The sequence below is a fragment of the Cryptomeria japonica genome, chromosome 6 (genome assembly GCF_030272615.1).
Source record: "Cryptomeria japonica chromosome 6, Sugi_1.0, whole genome shotgun sequence".
In the NCBI taxonomy this organism is placed as follows: Eukaryota; Viridiplantae; Streptophyta; class Pinopsida; order Cupressales; family Cupressaceae; genus Cryptomeria; species Cryptomeria japonica.
Genome location: NC_081410.1, coordinates 554,469,196 through 554,495,142, shown reverse-complemented (window position 1 = coordinate 554,495,142; position 25,947 = coordinate 554,469,196). Strand labels below are relative to the sequence as shown.

The 25,947-nt window shown below is 35.5% G+C and overlaps 1 protein-coding gene across 2 annotated transcripts; it reads left to right on the top strand.

Annotated features, from left to right (window-relative positions):
• The first annotated feature begins 1,386 nt into the window (after positions 1 to 1,386).
• LOC131067296 (probable inactive leucine-rich repeat receptor-like protein kinase At3g03770) lies at positions 1,387 to 23,174 on the top strand. 2 transcript variants are annotated; one of them, XM_058002256.2, is made up of 7 exons: positions 1,395 to 3,492; positions 4,001 to 4,134; positions 14,147 to 14,387; positions 14,472 to 14,683; positions 14,851 to 14,903; positions 21,792 to 21,906; positions 22,240 to 23,174. In XM_058002256.2, the coding sequence occupies exons 1-7, from the start codon at positions 2,085 to 2,087 to the stop codon at positions 22,504 to 22,506; spliced, it is 2,430 nt and encodes an 809-aa protein (XP_057858239.2). In that variant the 5' UTR covers positions 1,395 to 2,084; the 3' UTR covers positions 22,507 to 23,174. The 2 variants fall into 2 exon arrangements, with proteins under 2 accessions (XP_059063467.1, XP_057858239.2); XM_059207484.1 differs by lacking the exons at positions 21,792 to 21,906; positions 22,240 to 23,174 and having other exon boundaries at positions 1,387 to 3,492; positions 14,791 to 14,886.
• Positions 23,175 to 25,947: the final 2,773 nt, after the last annotated feature.

Genomic DNA, 25,947 nt, shown 5'->3' with positions numbered 1-25,947 from the left:
CATTATTTGTCTTTTTACTATGAAAAGATGAGTTGTTGTACATATTTTTATATATTACTCACATGTGTCAAGTTGAACTAAAACAACTAATTAGATGATGACGAATGACACTTTATTATGTGTTTATTGATATGTTTACATTTTAATAGTAACACATTTAATTTAAAAAGCAGTCTATCTATGTAATGATGAGAGAATTAGAGCTCAAGATTGAATAAGTAAGAAACCACCAACAATAGAGAATTGTCATAATGAGAAACTCCTATACTCAAATATCCAAGAACATGTCTCTCCATCACATCTAATACCCAAAAATATAACTATCGACATCACATCCCCTTTCTTAAATATGACAAATACACTCACAACTATTTAAACAAGTCCAATTATTAAATGCTTTCTTATAAATATAAGACAACTAAAATGTTTTGCTTATGGACTCTCTCATCGCAATGATGGTTCATAGATTGTTATCTGAAATGTTGATGCAAAAATAGTTACACAATCGAATCTAGAAAACAATAACATAAACATTTTTTTTGTCAATGAACCCTCGGTCTTTGGTGAAGTTGAAAGGTTGTTAATGAGCCCATGGAGATCAAGTCTTGTGAAGTGTAAGACTCCAACATCATAAGGATGAGGTTGGGATTGTACCCTTGACAAATGTGATGGTATGACTATCCTCATCTCATTTAACGAAGAGGATGAACAATCCTCCATTAAAAAAATAATTTTCAAATATAATTATATTCCATATTTCTCTCGCCCATGCTCAACCCTTTTAGACGATATCATAGTTTGGTGTGATTTTTGGTATAATGAACAGTGCTCTATAACAATTTGCTTCCATACCCGGACTTAAAATGGGAAGAAAAGGTTTAAATTGCAAACAAATGATAACTACTAAAAAGGAAGGGGAATTATAAACCAGAGTGAACGTTACTTCATTGCATGCCAAATTTAAAAAACGAAAAAAGCAATAGCATCAAGTACTTTACTACAGCATTGCCCATAGAGTGGCTCAAAATTCCTGTCAGGAATATTGTACGGGACAACACTCCGAGCTCTATGGAATGAATCTGCACCTTACACGTTTGGTTACCTGTGCAACGCCGTTCACTATACATGTATCAAAGTCTTCGCATTCAAGTCAATTATTATTGGTTGATTGATGAGAAAAACAGGACTGATCATGATAATATTCACATGTTTTTCCCTCCCTCCAAATGATTGATGCGAAGAATACATCGAACATAAGCTTTGCCGCTTGCACATTCCTATCTTGTGCACATTATTATTAATGTCTACATCACACTTTAATTTTGCAGTAATGTATTGTAAATGGTATATTTGAACTTGGATTAGTTGGGCTGCAACTTTTTCAAATTAAAAAAGCAGTTAGCTTGCACCATAAGAATTTTCATTGCTGGCTGTCGGTAGTTCAAGATGGAAATGCTTGGAAAAAAGCAAATAGAGAGAATAGAAAACTAGACTTTTCACGGGGACCAGTTTGTAATTAGGGAAGGCCAACATGGCAATTTTTACAGTTAAAAGAACTAATTTAATTCGAGTTAGCTTTGGAGAACGGTCCTTTTCCAAGTCACTTCTTGTGACATGGATTCCCTAAACCAGGCCCATTACGACTTATCAGCCTTTGGTTCACACGAAGATAGACTAGCTTTTGTTTACCTGAAGGCTCTTGATGTTTTTGAGCAGCAAAGGCTTCAGATTCGTATTCTGAGATCTATATGTATGGCTTTCATTGTATTATCGCCATCTACTTGATTCATTCATGTGTTCGGTAGTACTAGTTGGGCATTGGGCCTGGGTTAAATGTTGAGCTGCTTAATCCAAGTGGCTTTATGATACGGACAATCAGTAAGAGCAGACGGAACTTGGGCTTGTTGCCCCAGAGTTGGATTAGTTTAACAGTGTTTTCAAAGAAGCCGTACAGCGGCTGAAGGTCTGGTTTGGCACTGAAGGATTTAGGGAGTTCTGGGTGTAGGTCTGACCAAACAGGCCTGTTTGTAATATCAATATGAGATAAAAGAAACTCATGCCTATGCATTTCCCAGGTCACATTAATGGCAAAGGACAAAAGAAATAAACCTTTGTTCGTATGTTTCAAATGGATAGTGACGGTTCTGTTCGTCTTTTTGTTTCTCCTTCCCGCTTCCCATCAGTTCCAGTCCTCTCAAGTCCAGACCTTACTGAGGATTCAAATGCTCCTGGAGTACCCCAGTGCATTGAAAGCCTGGAGTAACAGTACAGATTTCTGTAACCTGACCCCTTCTCCTTCTATAACCATTGTCTGTTATGAGGACACCATAACCCAACTGAGAATTGTTGGTGACAAAGGCTCTCATTTAAAAGGCGAAAATGGTAAGTTCTTTGTTTCAAACAAGACTTTATCTTCAGCTTTTTCATTAGATTCATTTATGACTACCCTCTACAAGCTTTCAAGTCTCAAAGTTCTGTCTCTGGTGTCTCTGGGATTGTGGGGTCCTCTGCCAGGCAAAATAGGTCGTCTGTCCTCCCTTGACATACTGAACGTAAGTTCAAACTATTTCTATGGAAACATCCCGCAGGAGCTTTCTCTTCTGAGGAACCTCCACACCTTAATTTTGGACGATAACATGTTCAACGGCACTGTGCCTGACTGGTTGAGTGCCTTTCCTAGTTTAACCTCCTTGAGCTTTAAGAACAACTTTTTCAGTGGTGCTCTGCCCTCTTCCCTGAGTACACTGCAAACCCTCAGAGTGTTGCACTTTTCTGGAAATCAGTTATCTGGAGACTTGCCGGACTTGAGCAGCTTGATAAACCTGCAAGAACTTGATTTGCAAGACAATAGTCTTGGACCGTTGTTCCCCACTCTTGGAAAGAAACTTGTGATCATTATATTGAGGAAAAATAGTTTTAGGTTTCATATTCCTACAGATCTTGAATCGTTTAATCAATTGCAGCAGCTTGACCTGTCTTTTAATGACCTGATAGGGTTACCTCCATCTTATCTGTTTTCTTTGCCAAGCATTCAGGTATTGAATTTTGCCTCAAATACATTCACTGGAACACTTCCTCAGAATCTCACTTGCAACAGCGGGCTCAGTTTTGTGGATCTATCTTCTAATTTTTTAACTGGAAACTTGCCCTCGTGTCTTGCTTCACTGGTAAGCCAAAAGAGAACTGTTAATTTTTCCCAGAATTGCTTATCGACTAAGTTGCAGTATCAGCACCCAGAGTCATTTTGCAAAAATGCTGCAACTGCAACTGGTGTTCATCCACAAAAGTCGAAGAAAGAATCAAGAACTGTAACTGTAGCTATTGTATTGGGCATTATTGGTGGTATTGTGGGAATTTTTGCGGTATTGGGACTTCTTTTGTTAGTGCTACTTAGAAAGGCAGAGCGCAAAAAACTAACAATGAAGCCACCAAGAAGATTAGTAGCAAAAAATGTTTCTACAGGCTTCTCCTCGGATCTGCTAGCTAATGCAAGTAAGCTCTATCTCCTTTGCTTTTCTTTTTATCCTTTACATCTTCTCAAGGAAATTTATGTAAGGAATACAAATGTCCAATTGAACTTAGTTCATCGACTGAGTATGTATGATTTGTTGTTTGGTTGCTTGGAATGGTTAGGGTTTAATGAGAAATGCTAGAGTCACAAAAGAGGGCAGGCATAGATCCTGTCATCAGTTGTGTATTATATTGCCTTCGAGTCTAGGAGTAGGATTACTTTCTTGAAACACTTCAATTTCTCTTCCCATCATCATTAATTAATCGGAATATAATGAAAGTTGGCACATTAGTTTTCAGTCAATACTTGGAATTTTTTTAGCTTAACACCACCTCTCAATATGTATCTCTTTTGAGTGGCAAGAAATAAGAATATTACAATATTTTCACATTACCAAATTCTAGTTATATTTGGAATAACAATAAAGAATTTTGTAGAATAGAGAAACTTATGTGGATTTCCTTTAACTAATTTTATCTTTTATGAAAGGATATATATCTCAAACAATGAGACTGGGTGCACTGGGTCTCCCACAGTACCGACCCTTTGCTATGGAAGAGCTTGAAGAAGCAACCCATAACTTCAGTCCCTCCTTTCTGATTGGTGAAGGTTCTCATGGAAAGGTATGGTCTCTCTCAGTGGCATGCCTTTGTTTCCAGATATACACAATCTTAATGGTTATAATTCATATTATCTAGAGATATGAGCTTCCGGCAATGTGACTCATTGTCCTCTCTGTTTGGATATTTCTTTTTGAATGTTTGTAACTAAGTTATATAGCAATATGATAATACCCTTTGCCATTCTTAAACTTTCACCAAGATTTCCTTCGAGAGTATGACATGTTTAATTTCTATGCCTGCAATTATCTGGCAAAATAGATTCTTGCTGAAATGTGGGATGAATGGAGGTAACATTGGTTTACCAACAAAGTCAGATAAGTCTAGATGGTTCAGCATGAGGCTAACCACATGTTATTCTCACGAAAAGTGCCTCAGTGGAGTCGAAGACTTATATTTTTATCTTTCTATGCTATCTAGTTTGTGTACACTGTAAATTAGTAAAGAACTAAGATGGTTTATATCTTCCTACCTAAATTTTGATATGCTATTGAGAATGTGCCATAAGGGTTAGATGCAAGCCAAAAATGTCTCTTTAGTAGAAAAAGCATGCAGCAGTTTCAAACTTTGCTAGGTAGAACATTGAGGTTTCTTATTGTAAGTAACGTCATCCAGCCAGTCATGGCTAGTACATTTGATATAGTCTAGCTAGAGTATTGCAAGTACTGCCATACAAACTGCTTTGGAAATATGTTTCAATTTTTATTATTTCATAAATTGCTAATGCAAATCAGTGTTTGTGTGCTTTGTGGGTCCCTTTGCCTTACAATTGTTTTTTGATTGGTAAGTTGATGGTTCTATAGGGGCCCTCACCTACTAAAGTAGATAAAAATCTATACAGATTAAAACCCCAAGTAAATTGGAACATCATAAATAGCCACTAACAGCCACCAACTGAACATAGAAAAACTTTTTTATTGGCAGGAGTAGAGCCAGATTGCGCACTAAAAGACCCCATGAAAGGACAAAACAAAGCTTTTCACCAAAATCTACACCACCTTGGGATAACCATCCATAAAATCAAGCAACAAATGAAAACCAAGGGCCTATTCATCCGTGATAAGCAAATGGCTCTAAAGCACCACCAGCAGGTGTATGATAAAAGGATTCTCATAATCCCCAACATCGTTGTCTGCACTTCCCTTGGCATCAGAACTTGCTACAACTTGAACCTTTGGCTCTAAAAGGTGTGTTTCTCAGCAAAAATTAAGCCATCTTTGGAGATAGCTGGAAGAGTAAACAAACAGGAAACTTCTAACAACCATCATGAAGAATAACATGCAACCCATCACATACAAAGCCAGATAACATAACAAGGTCAGTTCCTCTTTTTGAGAAAATACTATTTGGATCTCCCTGCGCAGAACAGTAATTTCCTCTTTATTCTGCTGGAGCTTCATCAGTATCGACAAAACCTTCCTCCAAGCTGTTGCCCAGAATAATATTCTCTGCGGAAGGCAGAACCCCATTCAATATCCACTTCTTGACCATTATATAAAGAGCATAAGCATCCAATTTACCCTTGAAGTTGGCCAAAATGGAGGCCCTGGTTTTGAGGACACCCAAATTCCTCAGCACATCTTGCCCTAGAATCAACTTGATAAAATTGAGAATTTCAGGGTGTGGACATCTGGGGTCACAAAGTTATTGTGCAGTTGCCAATCAGAGGCATCACCTTCATAGGGAGAAATGCAGGAAGAAGAGTCCTGTGGTATTTTTTGAGGAGAACCAGAGCCAAGGCAGCACCATCAAGTCCAATGCAATAGTTTTTCAATGTTTAGGCATTCTGCAACTTTCCAGTTAATTAAATAATATATGAACTACTAAATATTTACTTCTTTTGGTTATTGAGAGGATGTACTTGTGCCTTAACAATTCTCTGCTGTTGAAATTGCCTTTATTCTTAATGGTAAGGCAGAACAAAGTATATATTGAGACTAACTTGCAGGTTCCAGAAGTCTGAATTGCATCACCTGCAAATTTAAAAAACAAAGGAAATACCCTGTTCCGTGACAATAAAACACCCATCACATTTGCCTAACTGGAACGGGCACCTCAAATGCAAGCTATTGCCAGCCAAAATAAAATAAGACATGCAGGGATCGTTGCACCTTAATATAATATGATTACATTTTCATGCAGGGATTATGACCTCAATCCCAAGCTTAAAGCATTCCCCTTTGCCAGTCCAATAAGACTTAACCATGCTCCATAGGAGGGGATCAAAGTTAGGAGTATAATGTCTGCAATGGCCAATAGGTCTGGCACTCTGTGGTGCTCCCCGAAGTAATGAAGGAAGAAGAATTACTTGAAATGTATACAAAGAAGACATGCCTCTAAAAGAATATTATTTAGCTTGCAATCCTTAATAGCCCCTTTTCTTAAACCTGTGATAATCACCTGGTAAATACCCTCAACAATCAACTTCCTGCAACCCAATGAGGCAGCAATCTTGACACCTTAAAGAAGATTCCCAACCTCCGTCTCATTACTGAATCTGTGATCCAGAAAGATTGATCTGCCTCTAACGAACTTCTCTGAAGGAGAGCAAACCAGGGCTCCAGCTCCAGCCAACCCTGGAACCCTAGATGTGCCATTACAATTGAGTTTGAAAAACCCATAGGAGGTGATTTCCATGATGCTGCTAACTTGACACACCTTTTATTAATCATCCCTTGATGGGGGACTTTTTCCCTAGTCACTGATGTATATGAGTTAATAATTCATTAAGAAATGCCTACCCATGGAATAAGGTCATTGAAGAAATGAGTATTAAAATGCTCCAACATGGGGAAAATCCCATAAAAAGAAGCCTAGATATTGGAACATGTTAGTTTGTCAGTAAGCCAAAACTACACTTTCATGCAGCTAGGCTGTGTTTGGCAGTAAAACTAGAAGATTTTGAAGCTTTCATCTGGAGTTAACAAGTTATGGTACTCGATTTTCGTAAAGATATCCTGCTATATAAATTTGCATATGGTGGCAATGAGAAAACATAGAAAGAAAAATATAAAGTATCTTTAAAAGACAAAGCAAATATTCTATATATAGTCGTCTCTTTACGAAATTTTTTATCATTGAACTTTTTGTTAATGTCCTAGTCAAGTATACAAATAGAAGTTTGCTTCTTCAGAATTGGGAATATAATTTGGTATGATAGGAGCAGGTGACTACCCTAGACGTCAAATAAATTCCAAAATCTCCCGAACCTTAAGAAGTTAGTAATTTCTTTTGTGCTTGTTGATTTAGGAAGACTGGATGTTTACTACTCAATTTCAAAGCATCATGATTCACAATTTTAAAACGTAAAGTCATTCCTAAAGATATTTTGGATGGCAGTTAAGCAAAAAATGTAAACATAAAGAAATGCAAATTTAAAAGCTTTGCATTCCCAACCCAATATCTTTGTTTAACAGTTTCTAATGATCTTGTTGCTAGTGCTGATTATTGCTATTAAATATAGAATTTATTTGACGGGCCATGTCTCACATTATAAGACTACCTGTATTGATAACCACAAGAATAGCACAAACACAATATGAACAACCTTCTCAAATAACCTATTTGTTGCAATACGAGTGCAACCTCCTAACAAATTTCTAAAGATATCTAATATTGTCTAACAGTCCCCTTACCTGTATTGATAACCACGAGAATAGCACAAACACACTATGAACAACCTTCTCAAATAACCTTTTTGTTGCAATACTAGTGCAACCTCCTAACAAATTTCTAAAGATATCTAATATTGTCTAACAGTCCCCTTTAATGTGTATATCAGATGCAATCCAAATTATTTAGTAATTGGGTTGGCAGTTTGATCAATTATAGAACTAGAAATAGGCTCAAATAGCCTGATTGAGTCTTGATGTGAACTTAATCAACATGCAAACCTGGGTGCATGGGTAACAAAATGCCAAGCGGTGAGATCTAGAAAGATGTTGCTAAGCTCACTATGCTATGATTCCATGTGCAATTTGTGTTGATCTGTCTTGGGTTTTTCATTCTTGATCTCTTTGTTTTTAGAATAAACACAAACTATATTGTCATAATTTTGCGTCATGATATGTTTCAGTTAGCTAAGTTCAATATGGTTAATTCGTTGTGACTCGAGAAGAAATGACAATCTTGTGTCATTTTATACCCTCAAAATCTATGCTTATGTTGACGTTGTAAACTTTCAACACTTGACACACACTGTCCAGTGACACTCCTACCCTTGACTCAAGATAATCCCTAGCAGCCTTGAAGTCTTGTGCAATATCCACTTAATGAATGCCATTATAGCACACTGCAGCTATGGTTACTTATTGAATGCCTAACCACTCTAATACGATTTCCTCTTTACCAGTTAGAACTGCCTGATGCAAAAAAATTTCTCAGAACCTACAAGATTAGTAATCACCTACCCTATATAACTATACAGAGGAAAGAAAAGAACAAACATAACAGGACTGCAAACACCTTGAAAACACTTTTCTGAAAATCTTTATTCATTATTTTAAAATCAGAAATTACATCTCTTCCAAAAACTGGCTGCTAAATTAACAGCCATCCTTTTTTATTCAGTAACTAAATTTTAAAGACCTTCCTACGTATACTACCAAGCAACCAGTTAGAACTGATAAACTGAAGAATTAACTCCTAAATTACCTCCTACATGGACTATGGAGAGCAATCAGTAGTAAAAATTTAAATTCATCACCTAATTCAACTCCTAAATTGACTACTTTGCAACAGTTCAAAGCAGAACAGTCAACTCCTAAATTTATTCCTACGAAGTCTACAGGTAATAGCAGATTGTGGAGCTGATTGGCAGTCAGACTGCTGATTTTTAGGATTCCATTTGCACCACTGCCTATCGTTAATTGTTCTACCATTCTTATTTGCGACCTGAATGTAATCCTTACAACCTTTTCTTTGCAGCATGAAACATCTTGTTCCTCATGGTTTAACCTGAAAGGAAATAGCTGAGTGGAATATACTTCCTACATTAATCTATGACAGGAGGTATGTGCAAAAAAAAATTAAAAAAAAATGATCAAATAGTTACAATGAAATAAACATAAAAGCAATACACTGTAACACTAAGATATCCGGTTTGGGTTCAGGTTCGATTTGTGAACAGTTCCGGTTCTGTCAATTTTTTTTTGGGATTGAGTTCGTCCATATATATATAATTAATTTATTAATATTTATTATTAATAGATAAATAAAATATATATTAAGCTTAGCTGTTGGACATTCACAGCAGCCTGAATGCCCCTTATATTTTTCAGGATCTTGCAGCCTTTGAAAGAAATTTATTTGAGTGCTGCTCAGTGTTTCAATTTCCATTAAATATTCTTCATCTTTGATTTGGATTTTTTGGAGGCTTGGACAACATTCTTGGGAAATCGATACCATGGACAAATGTGTGGCTCTCAGATGTATATGCTGCAGATTCAGTAATGAAGAACAAGATCCTTTTCCATTGTGAAGAAGCCAGATTGTGAAGGAAGAAAGTGTTTCCATTGTCTACAACGGACAAATAAATCAAATTCCATTCTCTTCATTGACAACAAATCATGATCAAAATCAGTGGAAAGGTGAGAGAGTGAGCAAAATGCATCCCTGGTTCGCTTGGGTCCATCTAGGCCGGATCCATTGCCCGTGGGTGGAACCCTATTTGGATCGACAGGGGACCGGACCCATGCCTGCACTAGGTTTGAACTGAACCGGACCTGAAGCTTTTTGTAATGTCCCAACTCTGATAATAGAATTTAATAATAAATAAGAATAATAAAATTAAAATAAAATTAAAATTAAAATATAAAAGAATATAACTAAATATAATTAAATTAATGGTCAAAAGGCATGAAATGATAAGTTGTGACTTTCCCAAATATGAGGTATAAAAGGGAGAAGAGAACTCATTCGAAGGGGGGAGAATTTGAAAATAAAAGTGCAGATCTGATTTAAATAAGTGCACATCCGATTGTGAAAAGGTTGTGTCCCTTTCAAAGGACATAAATAATTAAGAGTTGCACTCTTTCAAAGGGTGCTAATGGTGAAAGGGTGGGTCTCTTGCCAAGGGGCATACATGATGAAGAGGTGTGATCTCTCCCTCTCATTGAAAGATAGAAAGAAAAGGAATCAAAAGCATCTAGGGAAATCACCATCGATCAGATCAGATCAGAAGTGTTATCAATTTACAGGCACAAAAAGACATGAAATACGAATCGAAGGATTCAGATTGGATTTTATAAGATATTAAATATTCAGCAGTTCATCTGATTACCACAGTTTGCTAATTTATTATGTGTAGAATGAATTCTTTCATATAAGGTACTCTCTCTTAACCTCTACACTAAGAAGAAGAGCATCAAAGAAAGCAGATTGAACTCACAGCAAGTTTTGACCACAGCAGAGGCTAAGGTACTCTCTCTTAACCTCTACACTAAGAACCGAGATCCATAGCTAGGATATTTTTAGGCATTTCCTTAAAGGGACATTGCACTTTTTCTGAGCGAATTGATAACTGAGCTATAATACAATGATTATTTGGGGAAATCTTTTCTTGAGAAAAACTTACACTCCAAAGGAACTCAATGTATTATTCGATAATCAACAGTTACAATACACTTGATGTAATGCTCCAACTTTTACATTGGGACATTAATGGACAAAACACGAGTTCACAAGTTTTTCACTTTATAGTTGTTACCTGTATATGTCACAATCTCATACTCACATTGTTGGGACAACAAAGGTATGCTATCACAATATGGAAATCTGAAATTTGTATGCAAATCTGAAAATTAAGTATTCTTGTTCATAAGAAAAAAGCATCAATTAGGTGTGTTAATTCAAATTGTAGAACACCATTAAGAGATCCAAGTCCAAGACAACACAAAGTCAAAAAACATCAAACAAAATCACATTAGCAGAAGACGTACATGATTATCATGGAATAACACCACATGATGGATAGAGGAGATGGAGTCTCCTCATGATTGATGATAGAATGCTCAACTCTCGTCATAAACACGAACAAAAGAAGAGGCTGGAAAAAGACTAAAGCACAAGCTATAGTACACCTTTCCCACATCCAAACCCACAAACAAACGCCCAAAGAATGGATTCAAAACATCCAAAAATCCTCTCAAGCAAGCCACTAGTGGTTGGTTGCAAGGGAGACGTGATATCTCACTTAGGTTTTCTAGAAACTCACTAAGCACAGTTAGTAGCACAAGAACACCTTGATCTCAAAAAAAGGATGTCAAGAACACACAAGCACTTTAAACCAAACAGATAAAAAGTCAAGGTGAACCCCATAGATCAACCTTGCTTTAGGAAACTTTTTTCAAAAAAGTTGTATACCACTCATGGTTGTAGTTCATCCCTTTTTCCAGTGATGTGTTCACCCCTTTATTAAAAATAAGCGAATTAAGTAGGGGAAGAGCCTAAATGAATCCAAGTGGATCCCATTTGACTCCAAACTTGACATTGATGAAGGCAAATGTTTCTTGACGTGTCTAACATCATGTTAAACCCCAATATCTAGTTTAAAACCTTCAAAAGTAAAACAAAATTCACAAGACAAAGGCTAGTGCATGGCCAAGCCTATAAGATTAATGTTAGCATTATAGGATATATCTCAGCAGTATGGGATATATATATGTGTGTGTGTAGTTTTATGTATTTGTTATTTTTGTGCTATCATTAGCAAATTGTTGTAAGTTGTTTCACTTTGGTTGTAGGCTGTGGGGAGTTTGCTCCTAAATTATAGGATCATTTGTCTCATTCTTCGGCTTATATAATAAGCCTTTCTACAATGTAATATTCATCAGCTCAAGAATATAATGAAAATACACTATTAAAGCCTTTCTATTGAAGAGCTTGTGAAGGAAAGAGTCTTGTTGTGGTTTTTAAGTGTGAAATCCCACTATGTAAGGGAGAAAATATTCCTTCAGCGAGGCACACTTGTGCGAGGATCTTTCAGAAAATTAACATTGTATCAAAGCAAGAGGAGGAGGTACAACCATATCGCATTTCTAACCATATACAATTAGTGAAGCACACACATTGCTAATAGCAAGAAGAAGCAAATAATTTGGATCTCCTTCTACTCCTATACGTAATTGTTAGCTCAAAGTGCTGAGAGAGTGAAGCCTGTAGGTATAAGGAGTAGAGCACAAAACCAGTGCTATGTAGAACTCTGTGGTGTGGAAGCACTGCATAAGTAGCTTGTGTGCTCAAAGGTTCTTTCTATAAAAATTTAGGCAAAAGGTTATATATGTTAATTAAAGTGTATTGTTTTATAAAACGTATTAATGTTATTTGCCTTAAATCTATTTGGGGAGAGGTTAATTTCATATCTTTTGATTGGGAGGGTATTTTTACCTATAACTTCGCCACATTATGAGTATTAATATATTACATGTTCCTGTAAATTAGTTTTTTCCAGCATTTCCAAGAGTCCTGTTTTAATTGTTTCCGTAATTTTCTTGCAAAGATATTGTTAATCTAATTGTGAGGAATTTCCTCCTAGAAACATGCCACATTGTGTTTGGGGAGTCTAAAATATCCTATAATGTGATTTTGTTCCAGCTCTAATGAATCTCCAGTTTTAATTGCTATGGTAATTTATCTGAAAAATATTGTCCATTTAATATCTTTCAAATTGTGAGGGATTTTCTCTAGAAAACTTGCCACGTTGTCTTTAGTGGATTCTAAAACATCAGTGTAAAGTGGTTTTGTTCCAGCTTTAACAGATCTCCTGATTTAATTGTTTTTGTAAATCTGGAGTGATAATGTCCTGATATGGCAATTATCCAAACCTGTCTTTTGCCTGACTCTCGAAAGTTGAATGAAAAGAATTATAGTCTATATTCACAAAATACTCACCATTTGTGGATATCGTGATCTTGATCAAATTGTATTACACAAGGAGGTGCAACCTGAAGATAATCCAGAGGACTATGACAAAAGGAATAAGGAAGCCTTAATGCTTCTAAAGTTGCCTGTTACCAATGCATTAGTGCCAGAGGTTATAAATGCTGCAATAGCTTCACATTATGGGACTCTGAAATCAAAGTGTCAATATTTACAAAATACTCATCATTTGTGGATATCTTGATCTTGATCAAATTGCATTGCACGAGGAGGTGCAACCTGAAGAAAATCCAGAGGACCATGACAAAAGGAATAAGGAAGCCTTAATGCTTCTAAAATTGCCTGTTGCCAATGCATTAGTGCCAGAGGTTAGAAATGCTACAATGGCTTCGCATTATGGGAATCTGAAATCAAAGTGTCAAGCATCAGAAGCTGGGATGGCATTGTTTTTAAAAAAATCTCTTGTTTTCCACCAAGTTGCAAGAAGGATCTCTTTTTTGACTATCATTTGTGGTTGAGGGATCTCTGTGATCAACTAGTAGCAATTAGTTGCTTTAGTAATGCTTCTGAAATTGCCTGTTTCCAATGCGTTAGTGCCAGAGGTTAGAAATGCTACAATAGCTCACTTCATGGGAATCTGAAATCAAAGTGTCAAGCATCAGAAGCTGGGAGGGCATTGTATTTAAAAAATCTCTTGTTTTCCACCAAGTTGCGAGAAGGATCTGTTTTTTGACTATCATTTGCGTTTGAAGGATCTTGGTGATCAACTAGTAGCATTTAGTTGCTTTAGTAATGCTTAGTTTGCCATCATCATGCGATTCTTTTCTTGAGTATCTGCACCTAATTGAGGGGAACTCAAACATCATAAAGAGCATACTCAATGCATGAAGCAGTAACAGTAAAAAACATATTGGATTTTGAGTATGAGAGAGTTAAGTGTCAACAAGAGAGGCATCACACATATGCTCAAACCATCAAATAACTGTAATGAAAATTGTGATAAATGCTGACAATGTCTACATTGTTCTAGTAGTATAAAAAACAACTAACATTTTTCATTATTCATTTCTATACTGATGCTTTGTAGCCGCATCTGTTTTTCTGACTGAATATGAAATATTGTTCATGGCAATTCCAGCTATACAGGGGTAGGTTGGAAGATGGAACTTTTGCTGTCATTAGATGTTTGAAATTTGAGTGGAGATACACTATTCGAAATTTGAAGATTCACTTGGAGCTGCTTTCAAAGTTAAGACACCGTCATTTGGTCAGTCTCCTTGGACATTGTATTGACTATGAACATGATGGATTGACTGTGAAGAGAATATTTCTCATCTTTGAATATGTACCTAATGGGACATTGCGGAGCAATCTTTCAGGTAAGCACGGCTAAACATTTAGTGCATGCTTTCTGAATTCCTTTCAGCATATCTTATCTGTGAGTTTATGACTTGATTTTTCAGGTCAGTTGACTGAGGAAGTGCTAAGCTGGCCGCAAAGGCTAGCTGCTGCAATTGGAGTGGCAAGGGGTGTCCATTTTTTGCATACAGGGGTGGTGCCTGGAATTTTCCATAACAACTTGAAAATCACAAATGTTCTGTTAGACCAAAATCGGGTTTCAAAGTTGAAGGGCTATAACTTGCCAATACTTGCAGAAGGTACAGATGATCTTGAGGTGAGTTTGACGATGTAAAGCTTTTATGTTAAAACAATGGCTGAATGCTATCTCATGGCTAGCTATGAAAGCTTTTTCCTGTTTTAATTTTCTGGTATATATTACAGCTTCATATTTATGAGACAAGTGGATAACTGCAGCTGATTAGAAAGACTGACCATTTTCAGGTCAAAACAGAAAGCTATAATTTGGTGCACAAAGAAGCAGAAATTAAAAGCAGGTACAATTTAACAGTCAAATGTTTTAGAATGTTAAGTGTTGGCTCTAAATTGATTGTTATTAATAGCATAGTTCGACAACTTGGTGAGTTGCCGAGTACAAGCTGTTTTTTTCTGAATCTGAGTTTAGGTGAAATTTACTCATCAAGTTTCCTGGTGAGTTTTCTTGGACTTTTTTGCAAATTTTGTGGTGAGGCTGACAGGTTGACTCATTTCATATGCACCATATGTGACAAAAAGCACCAAAATGTGGCATAAACACTGAAAAAACATGGTTTTTTGCCTATATAAAAATTATTATAATGTCGTGTGCCATGAAGCTTTGTGTGGTTTTGACAGCCACCATTTAGGGTTGGTGGCAGGGGCTCTGCCCCTTGACCTGGCCTTGTATTAGCAGCAGGGAACAAGACAGGGACGCTGCCTCTTGACTCCCACCAATCTCATTTGATACGTTTTGTAGATGTATTTTGCATGGAAATTATCTTTTTAAGTTGGTGAGTTTTGCCAAGTTCTGATTGGGTCGAAATTTTTTTGTCTACCAAATGCAAGTCAAGTATAAGTTTGTGAACTATTATTATTAGTATGTATGTACTACAATTCCTTGTGCTGCTTTCATCTAATAAGTCACACTGCATATTCATGCAGTTAATTGTATTTGTAATTTTGTATCACATAAAATTATGTCCAAGATCCCCATAAGACTCTTCGTAGCATGGCTCCTTATGGTTTGCAATTTTGCATAATCAGTACAACTGGAGCCAAGATTTTATAAGTAGAATAACCCTTAACTGGAGCAATGATTCTGAGAAGGATTGATTGTTGTACTACCAGTGTCACCCCATGTTTGAGTTAATTTTAAGCGTGGAAGTTAGGAAGGCCTGTTTTTTGCAGATTTTGCTTATTTTCCTTCAAAAGAGCAAACTAAGGACTCCAGACTTGAGCAAAATGAACCAGATTTATAGCATTTGTGAGCCTCTTGTGAAAGCCCATAAGAGGGTTTTTTTCCATTCACCTAATGCATTGTTCGAGCTTTGTAGCTGTCAGTTTTGACTGAGTGATGAAGCTCAGACGTAAACCAAACCTTGCCAATCCACCTATACCCTCTGACATGCAATTATAATATTTGATTTCATAAAGGAATGTCAATATTTTTCAAGAACCCCCTATATTTTGGGATAAATAAAGAAAATCCAAAGAATCAACCCAGTCATTAATATGGATGTGCTCTGTTCTTTAGGCAAGTAAGTCCCAGTATTGGTGTAGTTGTTTCCTCTTAAAGCTTATAGTATAAACTTTATTTTTGTCATATGTGATATGGTTACAAAGGAGAAGGGTTGTAATTTCAATGAATAAAAACAAAGTCCAACCCACTGAACACTATTGGAATATATTTTCGTACATCAATGTTTGGATAATACAAGTGCAGCATAAGAAAATTCAGAGAACTGTTGCTTTTGTTCTGTTTAACTCTAAAATTATGGACTGCTATGGTGTCACTTCAAAACTTGCCTTCATCCTGTATTTATTGAATGCTACTCTCTTTTTCAATTGAAAAAAAGCTAATATCCCATTGCTCTACTTTTTCTTTCAATTAAAAAGTTGACTTATAAATGTTATCATCCAAGCTTATAGTGGGCTATTCTGATGTTCATTGGTTTCCATTGTCTGTATATTGGTTCTAACTTGTGGAAATGCAATCAAAGGAGATGGTCCAGATTGGTATAGACGTGCAGTTATCGTTAAGCCATGTTAAAGTGAACACCCAACTTCCTTCATAATGAAAGAAGAATAAAGGAAATCATCCTCTACCAAGGAATCTGCCCTTTAAACATTTTTGAACTTTTACAAGGGAGTCTCGCAGTAGAGAGATATTTATGGAGAAAGAAATGACATTGCTGCATGTAATTGAATATTCAGGTGGTTCAGCTCAAAGAAATCCTAAAGATCAAATTTCAATTTATCACCTAGAATTCCAGATTTGATAACTTCAGTATGTTAGGAAGACTTCATCTCTACTAACAAAATTGAACCAGAAGATCAGAATGAAAATTGCATTTCAGTGTGAAAGACAATATTTCTGGTGGACTTCAAATTTGTAAAGGAGAACAGGTGAAGATGTTATCTCTATTCTCCAATACATTTTGATATAGAACAAAGCAAACTTTGCTTCTCTCTTCTATTAAAGGTAAACAATGAGTGATAGAAAGATCGTAGCAAGTGTGAAGCCCCCAATATTGGAGATGGCAAGTTGGTAATGATTCTATGGACTGGCATTCTTGAAAGCAACTTGTATATGTAAGATGCAATGTGTGACATCACTTCAAATGTAATCTATATTCCTGTCATATCTGAAAGTTTAAATTGCATATATGCCATGGCAACTTGTTAATAATTCTATGGATTGGCATTCTTACAAGTCATTTGCATATGGAGTTAGCTCTGTGGAGCTTGATATACAAAAGATGCTATATGTGACAAGCATGCAACTGCCACTTATATACCTGTACCTGATGTATTTCAAAGTTTAAACTGCATAGATGCAACTACAATATAAGGGCTCTAAGTTCCAACGATATGCCATATCTGTGTTTGAACTAAACATGTGAGCCTAGCATATTGATAAGTCCCATGGCCTCATCCTGAAATGAATATTGTAGGATGACTTGTACTGGAGGTTGCAGGATGATCCAATTTGGTAAATGAATTGGAAAAATATACGGACAAAGATACCTATAAAGAACCTAAGTGAAAGAGCACCTCTCTGGTGAAGAGGCATGAGTAAGGTATTTAAGAGACAAAAGTGGAAAATTTGAAAGCAAGCTGGGCATTGAGAAATCAGAATATTAAAAGCAGATCTACAGAAGTCTAGATCAGAATTTGTGTGTGAAAAATAAAAGAGACATCATACAAGACAATCGAAGAAGATAAAAAAGGAAATCAGATCAGATTGGAAATATAATATATATAGCAATCAAAAGCAGAATTTTGACTTAGGCTGGTATGTTTGATGTGTATGCATAGTTGTATGCAATATGGTTAGACATCTATGTTCTTTATTATATTTTGTCTATGATATTAATAAGTCTTGTCAATTTATTGTGTTCTTCAATTTAATGAAATTTACCCTTTACTTATTCACACGAGCAATCATATGTAGAATGGAAGGAAATAAGTAAGGGAGAGGCAGTAGACCGGCTCCCTTGAATTAAGTAGGCCACTCCAAGTGATGGAACTGTATTAGTGGGATGCTCCTGCTACTTGTGGGCCAAGGGGCGGGCTGTTATAGTTGGATGCACCGTGCTCTTGGGCTGAACAGTCTCCAGGTGCCCTTTCGAGGTTTTCCTTACCGATTCTACAATGGTTGATTATGGTAATAAGCTAGGGTTTAGGGCTTAATAGCAAATTTATTCTTCATCCCTTATGATGTTAATTGTTCAATAACTCTCGAACTCAATAACTTTAATGAGTTAGCTTTAGAAAGCCAATGGTAAGTAAATTATATTGTTGGAATTGTTAATTTTGGTCAAAAACAGGTACATCCCAATTTGGGGACATTACAACAAACCATATTGCAGACCTCTATAAGAAAATGCAGAGATCAGCTACTTCCCAAACACATGCAGCCTGCCTCCTTCCTCCCGTTGCTGTTCTTTTCTCCAAAAAGTAATACCATAATCTCTACCTTTCCTTTTTTTATTACCCCGCAGCTTAGTTGCCAGAAACGCGACGGTCTCCCGTCGTTTCGCGTTTCAACAGGAGAAATGCGTTTCTCGTTTCTAACGGCCGTTTCTGCAGCGAAATTTGTTTGTAATATGTTTTCCATTGTTTTGATTTGTCAGTCAAATAATTGTTTTCCATTATAAGTGGGGTAAAGTAATTGTTTTTAACAGTAAAGTAAATGTTTTAAATGGTAAAGTAATTGTTTTTAACAGGTTTGATAGTAAAGTAAATGTTTTAAACAGATTTGACAGTAAAGTAATTGTTTTTTATTGATTTAACATTGACATACTGATTTTTTTTGGCATGTGAAATTGCATGTTTCATGGCTTAACTTTGGACTAACTAGTAGATGCAGATTATAGTTTTCTATGTCATGTTTTAAACTTGCATGCGTATATATCTATTGTTTTTTATTTTAGAAACTTTAACTTCATATTTTTTATTTATGTGAAATAAATTTTTTTAATGAAAATATATATAAAACTCCATGTTTTTTCATTTATGTAAAATAATTTTTTATAATTTTATATATATATATATATATATACACGTTTCTTATATGCAACCTTTAAATATTCCGTTTCTCGTCACGTTGCCGTTGCGGTTGCGTTTCTCGTTTCTCGTTTCTGGTAACTAAGCCCCGCAGGCCTTCCTCCTTTGCTAGGAAATCTCCTTCCCAAGATGCTAGGTGTTAGAAGATTTTAAAATTATCTTTTTCCCTGTTGACAGTTGGCAGGTGTTTCCAAGATAGGTATCACCCTTCCTTTCTATCATTTCCTTTGCCTTGAGGGATAAGACATAATGGAAGTCAATCTTGAGACATGTTCAATCTAATCTCTCCATACAATTTTTCGCCAAAAAGAAGTGGGTTTAAGAACCAGTCTATAGAGATGGGAAGCCACTTAAAATTCTTCAGGATACTATCTCACCAAGACTTACAATTCCGTCTATCCATTTTGATAACAATGAGATGGTTTTTGATAACCATGATTAACTCCTCAAATCAATCAAGCAGAGACCAAACCAGCAATGCAAAACAAGAGTACACCCCCAAATTTGGAGCTTTAAGTCAGTTCATGGAGTACAAAATATGCAATGCATCAGTTACAATGCATATACAAGAGAGTTTCAAACTGAAATTAAAATTACCCTTATTAGAATTAGGCAGAAACAAATATTATCCAACTGCAGAGCTTGGAAAGAGCATTTCAATGCCCATAAGAAGTTGGAAATTGGATATTTGAGCAAATGTTACACTCGTTTCCTTGCACAATGCTTGAAGAGCCACCTAGAACCCCAATTAACTTAGAAACACAGCCAAAAGCTCTGCCAAAATAACACCACCACCAAATATAGAAAAATCTGCTAACTTCAAGTAGCCACAGCTTGTAAAACTACTAAATTGTTGGTGCCATATAAGCCAAAAAGGCTAGGTAAAGTTGTCGTGCAATGAGACACAAGCAGAGTGCAAATGGAGGGTGGCACTTTTAGAGGGTGCATAGACCTTACAAAAGTGCCATGAGGGCAGGATGGTGGTGACGGGCTTAAAGGCCTGATGTAATAAGCTGCAACACAACACCCCTTAACAAACACCTGCAGCACACTTCACACTTATGCAAATCTGATTCCTAATTTTGAAAAATAAGCTTGAATGAACACCAAACTGATGCAGCAAAACCAGTGAATTTGTTGTTGCAATATGAAATAAGTTTACATGACAAAGAGATTCGTCAATAGGCTTCTCATATCAACATTCAAATCCAATCTATGGCTGTCCTTAGACCTGCAACAGCAATGCCATATTCCAACCCTTAAAATCCCCAAAACAAAACAACTTCCAGCTTCTCTTCCCCTTTTTCCCAAAATCTGGAAATTCTTTCCTTTTATTTTTTTTCAGAACCCTGCACTCCCCAAAACCGAAAATCAACTCCAAATACTGTTGCCCTCTCGGAAATGCTACGCACACGCCTCAAAACCACTCAAAAACTCCAAAAAAAAAAAGAAATTAACCTCACACTCCTCCCGTAGAATCACATTTACTAATTTTAGAGTCTTACGGGGGATTCCATTACTCTGGGGATGTCAGGGTAATCTTAAAAACTCCCCACTACTAACAAAATTAAGAGCTGGTCAGAAATTTGAAATTCAAATTTGGGGCTCCCTCCACGTGGATGCCCTGCATCAAGACCACACCCCACATAAGAAAAGGCCATGACCTTTTTAAGAACCACAAACTTTTTAAATAGGCTGTGGCATGTACCCAAACGATGGGCTTATAAATTTTTTTTTTTTCCTTTTTTTTTAACCAAAAAACAATTGCAGAAAAAATAAACCACATATTTATTTATTTTTGAGCAAACTACAAAATTAGTATAAAAGCATAGAATGGAAACCAGGAAATGGAATAAACCAGTAACTTGGATTTTCGTCCTACCTCAAAGGGTTGCAATTTGTCAGACTTACTTCTTAGCTCATTAATGACAATGGTAGAATCTCCGTCAATTTCGAGCTTCTCTATCTTTTGTTTCAAAACACAGCTTCAGTCCATTATTTTGCCAAGGAACTCCACGGTGTTGTTCATCCCCTATAGCAAAGGTTTTGAATCTCTGCAGACCACCTGGCCTAGCCAATCTCTAATCATACATCCCACTCCGGAATCTCCTAGGTTTCCCTTGGAAGCCTGCCAAAATTTAATTTATACCAACCGTATTGTGGAGGCTTCCATTCAGTGGGGGTCCTTTTCAGCTGAGACTCAACTCCCCCATCCCCATTAACTGGGGAGGTATCCATTTAAATTTTCATTACAATATTGATGTATCATTTGTTTAAATACATTCACAAGTCTAGCTCGTGCACAAAGACGACTACACACTTTATATTTAAAGAAAAAAATTGTTGATAATTTCATGTAATTGGGAAAAAGAGGGAGAAATTTATATAGTTCGTGAATGACACACGTTGTTTTCAAGAAGTCTTTTAATAAATCAAAACTTTGACATGTAAAAAAAAATGTCTGTTCAAAAAATTCAAAATTATCGTATCCACAATCCTCGTTTATTTGAAAATATGCTACAATGGATGGCTTAGTGATTGATCAACAAATTAAATTCACACATTTTTATCAATTAAACATTTTTGTGATGAAATACCTATTTTTGTTTGTCTCACAGGAAAAAATTTCTTGACAAGGGTGATATATACAACTTTGGTCTCATTCTACTAGAGACCATTATTGGGAGGCCACCTATTCTGCCAAATCAAGAAACAGATAAAATTCAAGAGCTGGTAGGCGCTTTCATCCTTAGAATTTTTACATTCTGAATTTGTACTTAAAGCATGAAATGATTTGTTAATATCCATTAAAAAATGTTCCACAAGACTTGATGGAACATGTATTCAGATTTCATCTGTTGAATAAAAAACAACCAACATTTTATCTATCTTAGCTGTATGTATTGATGCTGAAGATATTTTCTTTTTTTGTACATTTTTCTTAGTTCTTTCTCCCTATGGTTTAAATGATTTTTTTCCTATTTTGGATGTTTGCAACCAACATTGCAAATTCTGTGTACAAAGTCGAGGATTCTTCTTTCAGATTGCACCATGTTTTATTTGCAGATGAATATAATGAGCGACTGCGAGACTAGAAGCCAGATAGTTGATCCTATTATTTTAAGAACAAGCATTGATGAGTCACTTGCAACAGTCATAGAAATCACTGGTAAATGTCTTTCAAAGGATCCAGTATCTCGTCCTTCAATGGAGGATGTGCTCTGGAACTTGCAGTATGCAGCCCAAGTGCAAGATACGTCAGTTGGCGACTTAGAAAGTGGTGATGATTCACCGGTCAATTTTCCTATTGGTTTAAAATCTGGTTATACATAGTAACTGGCACATCTGGGACCATGGGGCAAAAACTTTTTGAGAGAGCAGAGACCGACAAGCTGCTTAATAGCTTAGTACTTGTTTGTTTCAGAAGGTTTGGCATGGGAAAATGTTTTCAACAACTAAGAAGATATTGACACTGTCAGGAATGAGAGGCAAATGTATTGCATGTCAAAATAATCAGGCTGGAGATGCTGTGGTGGAAATACTGAGTGTATTAGAGAAGGAAATATGGTGCATGCTCTAAATATGTAAGGAAAACAGATGCAACAGAAAGGAATTCACTGTAGATGATTTTTTTTGATAAGAGCAGTGTAGCCCAAGTGCCAGCAACAGACGGAAATGATTCTATTTATTAAAGGGCTATATATTTCTTCATTCATTGTTTTTGTAAAAATTATAGCATTCTTTCCTACAAAATCAAAACTAAGCGATATTTTGTTTAGAGCAGTTTTCAAGAGCGTTCATATGTATTTGCTGCGAAGATACAGAGAAAATGCTTCAGCTTGGAGTGCACTATTTTCAAGCTTGACCAAATTGTCAAGATAAGATGATTTAAAAAAAAATTAACCCCTGATGCCCCTAATGTTATATTTGTTTATTTTTTCCCAACGATGAACTCTAAGTTCTGTAAATACTGTTCATATATAGAAGATGATTGGCTGCAATTTACTTCTACTTGCCTTTTTTTTGAAAGAGAAGACATTTTCTGTTCAGTTTCAAATGACTTGTTTTCATGAATCAGTTTGTTCTAAATTTACTTGGCACTAATAGTTCCAGTATAGAAGAGATTTTCCCACTATCACTTTATGTTTAACTCTAATTTATTGTAGAAAATAATGGAATGGGTATGTTAAAGATTTGAATTAAAAGAAAATTCTGGTTATGATGTCAAATATATTCTGTGTCTTTCTATATTGTATGGATATGTTATCTGATATTGGTGCAAAATCAGATAGCTAGTGTAGATACCAGGGATAAAAAAATGTAACTTAAGCATTCTTATAACATCTTTTCATCATGGTTGGACATTCTTCTTGCAGTCTGACCAACATTTTCCCTTGGCACAGTTCTTGCTGAAGTTTCTTCATTTCTCTCTGAATGAGTTTATCTGTAATGCTCAAACTCAATCACACCAAAACATGTATTCTTAAAGATTACTAACTTCCCCGTGGGTAAGTGTCTCTTCTTTTGCGTGGGGCTTAGTTTACACCTGATTTTGTCAATCAGGTTAAGCCTCGCTTAAGCAAAATGTTTATTCTTGCTTCAAAGACCATAAACTCTTGTTATTGGCAATGGCTAATGCCAACGAACACCTAAATCGCTTTAATACAGTCAATTTGTGTTTTCCGGGAGAAATGTCCCCATAAGAAATTACTTGCATAATTCATATATTATGGTTGGTTGAAACTAACAACTGATTGTAATTGAAATGTAACAAGTACGTCTCGGCTGTTTAGCTTGTTTTGGTTAGCAGCTGCTGTTCAAATTTTTAGTAGTAATTTGTAGAGCTGTTGGTCCCATGGATAATAAAATTTGGTGCTTATTTTCAAGCAGTTCTCTTAAATGGTATTTTAAGATGAAATTCTTAATAATGTTTCTTGCAAATAAAATTTGGAAGAAAAATTGAAGGCAAATATAAAGACTAGAACAAAAATTGTCAAGCCATGTGTCATTTTTCTCTTTAAACAGTTGCTGTTTATTTTTAGTGGCTGCTCCTCTAAAATAAGAAAGATTTCAATTTATCCTTTTCTTTTAATTAAAAATTTAGATGGGAACACTCTATATGCTTAAATTTAAGTAGAAATTGTACATAAACAACAGCTTAATTTAAGCAGAAATTGAAGACGCAGCTACCAAATTAGGAAACAACCAAAATAGAGTGCACTATGACAACAAAAACACAAGAAATATGAACTATGTGTTGTATGTAATGTGTATTCAGAGAAAATTATTAAGACAAGGATGTTGGAAGATAAATTAGCATGCATGGATGTAATAAAATTCATGTAATATAACATAGGGCAAAGGTTTAAAAACAGTCATGTTACCTAAGGTATATATAATCCCTAAACATGCCTGCAAGCTACGCTTTTTAACGACCACTGCCAGAATTAGAAAACTGATACCTCTGTTAATTTGCTTTGCATTGCATAATTATGTCTCATGCAACTATAGATGTGTGTGTAACTGGAGTTGCAGAGGAAGAGATTTATAGTAGAAAAAATAATTGCTAATATGGCATGCCATGCACTTCGATGCTAACTAAAATATGTGGTTAGTGATAGAAGCTTCGATTGTAAAATTTCCATACTAACAATGGAGATCATCATTTCTAATATAAATTATAATCATAAGAGGGATGTGCAAATGACTCTGCTCCTTGAGGAACTGGATTAGAATTGTAGATATATGATTTTCACAGTTTATAATATTATTGTATATGGAATCAACTGTATGAAATTATTTTCTTGACATTTTGAATCAAGTTCATTGATCCGTTTATAATATTATTGTATATGAAATCAACTGTACGAAATTATTTTCTTGACATTTTGAATCAAATTCATTGATCCATTATCAGATTAAAGAAAAGAAAACAAAAAATATAATGACGATTCAAATTATAATTATGCTTTCTTTTACACCCATTTAGTGAAAAACTGTGTAAGGAAGAATTTCCTGATCGATGTGGTGACCATTGTAGACTAGAATTCTTATATGTAGGTGCAGGGTATTGCTGCTCAGCCTCACCGATATTTGAAGTCATTTATCAACCGTTCAAGGACTAGCATTGCTTGACCTTCAAAAGTTGAACGGGTGAAATTGGTAGTTGATTAATGTTAATAGTGTGGTTGTGAAGGGTTGACTAGTAAGTAATATGCAAAATGTAGCGGTTTAAATTCTCAATAAAATTATAAAAAGATGAAAACATCCGTTCTAATGTGATGTTGATGGGATTGACGCCCATTATTCCTTACAAAGCTAATGGAAGCTTTTGTCTACGTTGGGTGTTAATGATTCACACTCTATTCGAGAATGATCCATTAAGTAAAAACGAGGAAATTATTTAGAGCCATAGTCCAATAAGACAATGATACTATATTCGAACGATACAGAGAGGCAGTAGTTTTAAGTTTATTTTTAAAAAAATTTTGAACTTAATGTATATGCATGTATTAGGCTTTTTGTAACACCTGTTTGGATCAAATTATTTCAGCTAGTAGTTCATTTGTGTATAGTTTTTATAAGATCTAGAAATTAATCTAGTGAATGTTTAAAAAAAAATCAAAATTTAAGGTGTTAAAAATAAAAGTCATTAAAATGGGAGAAATTATTTAATTTATAAATTATTAAATTTTAAATATCAGTTCATTAAGTATATTATTTAGTTTAATATTAAAAGTGATCATTTTAAAATAATTGATAGAGGCACTTATT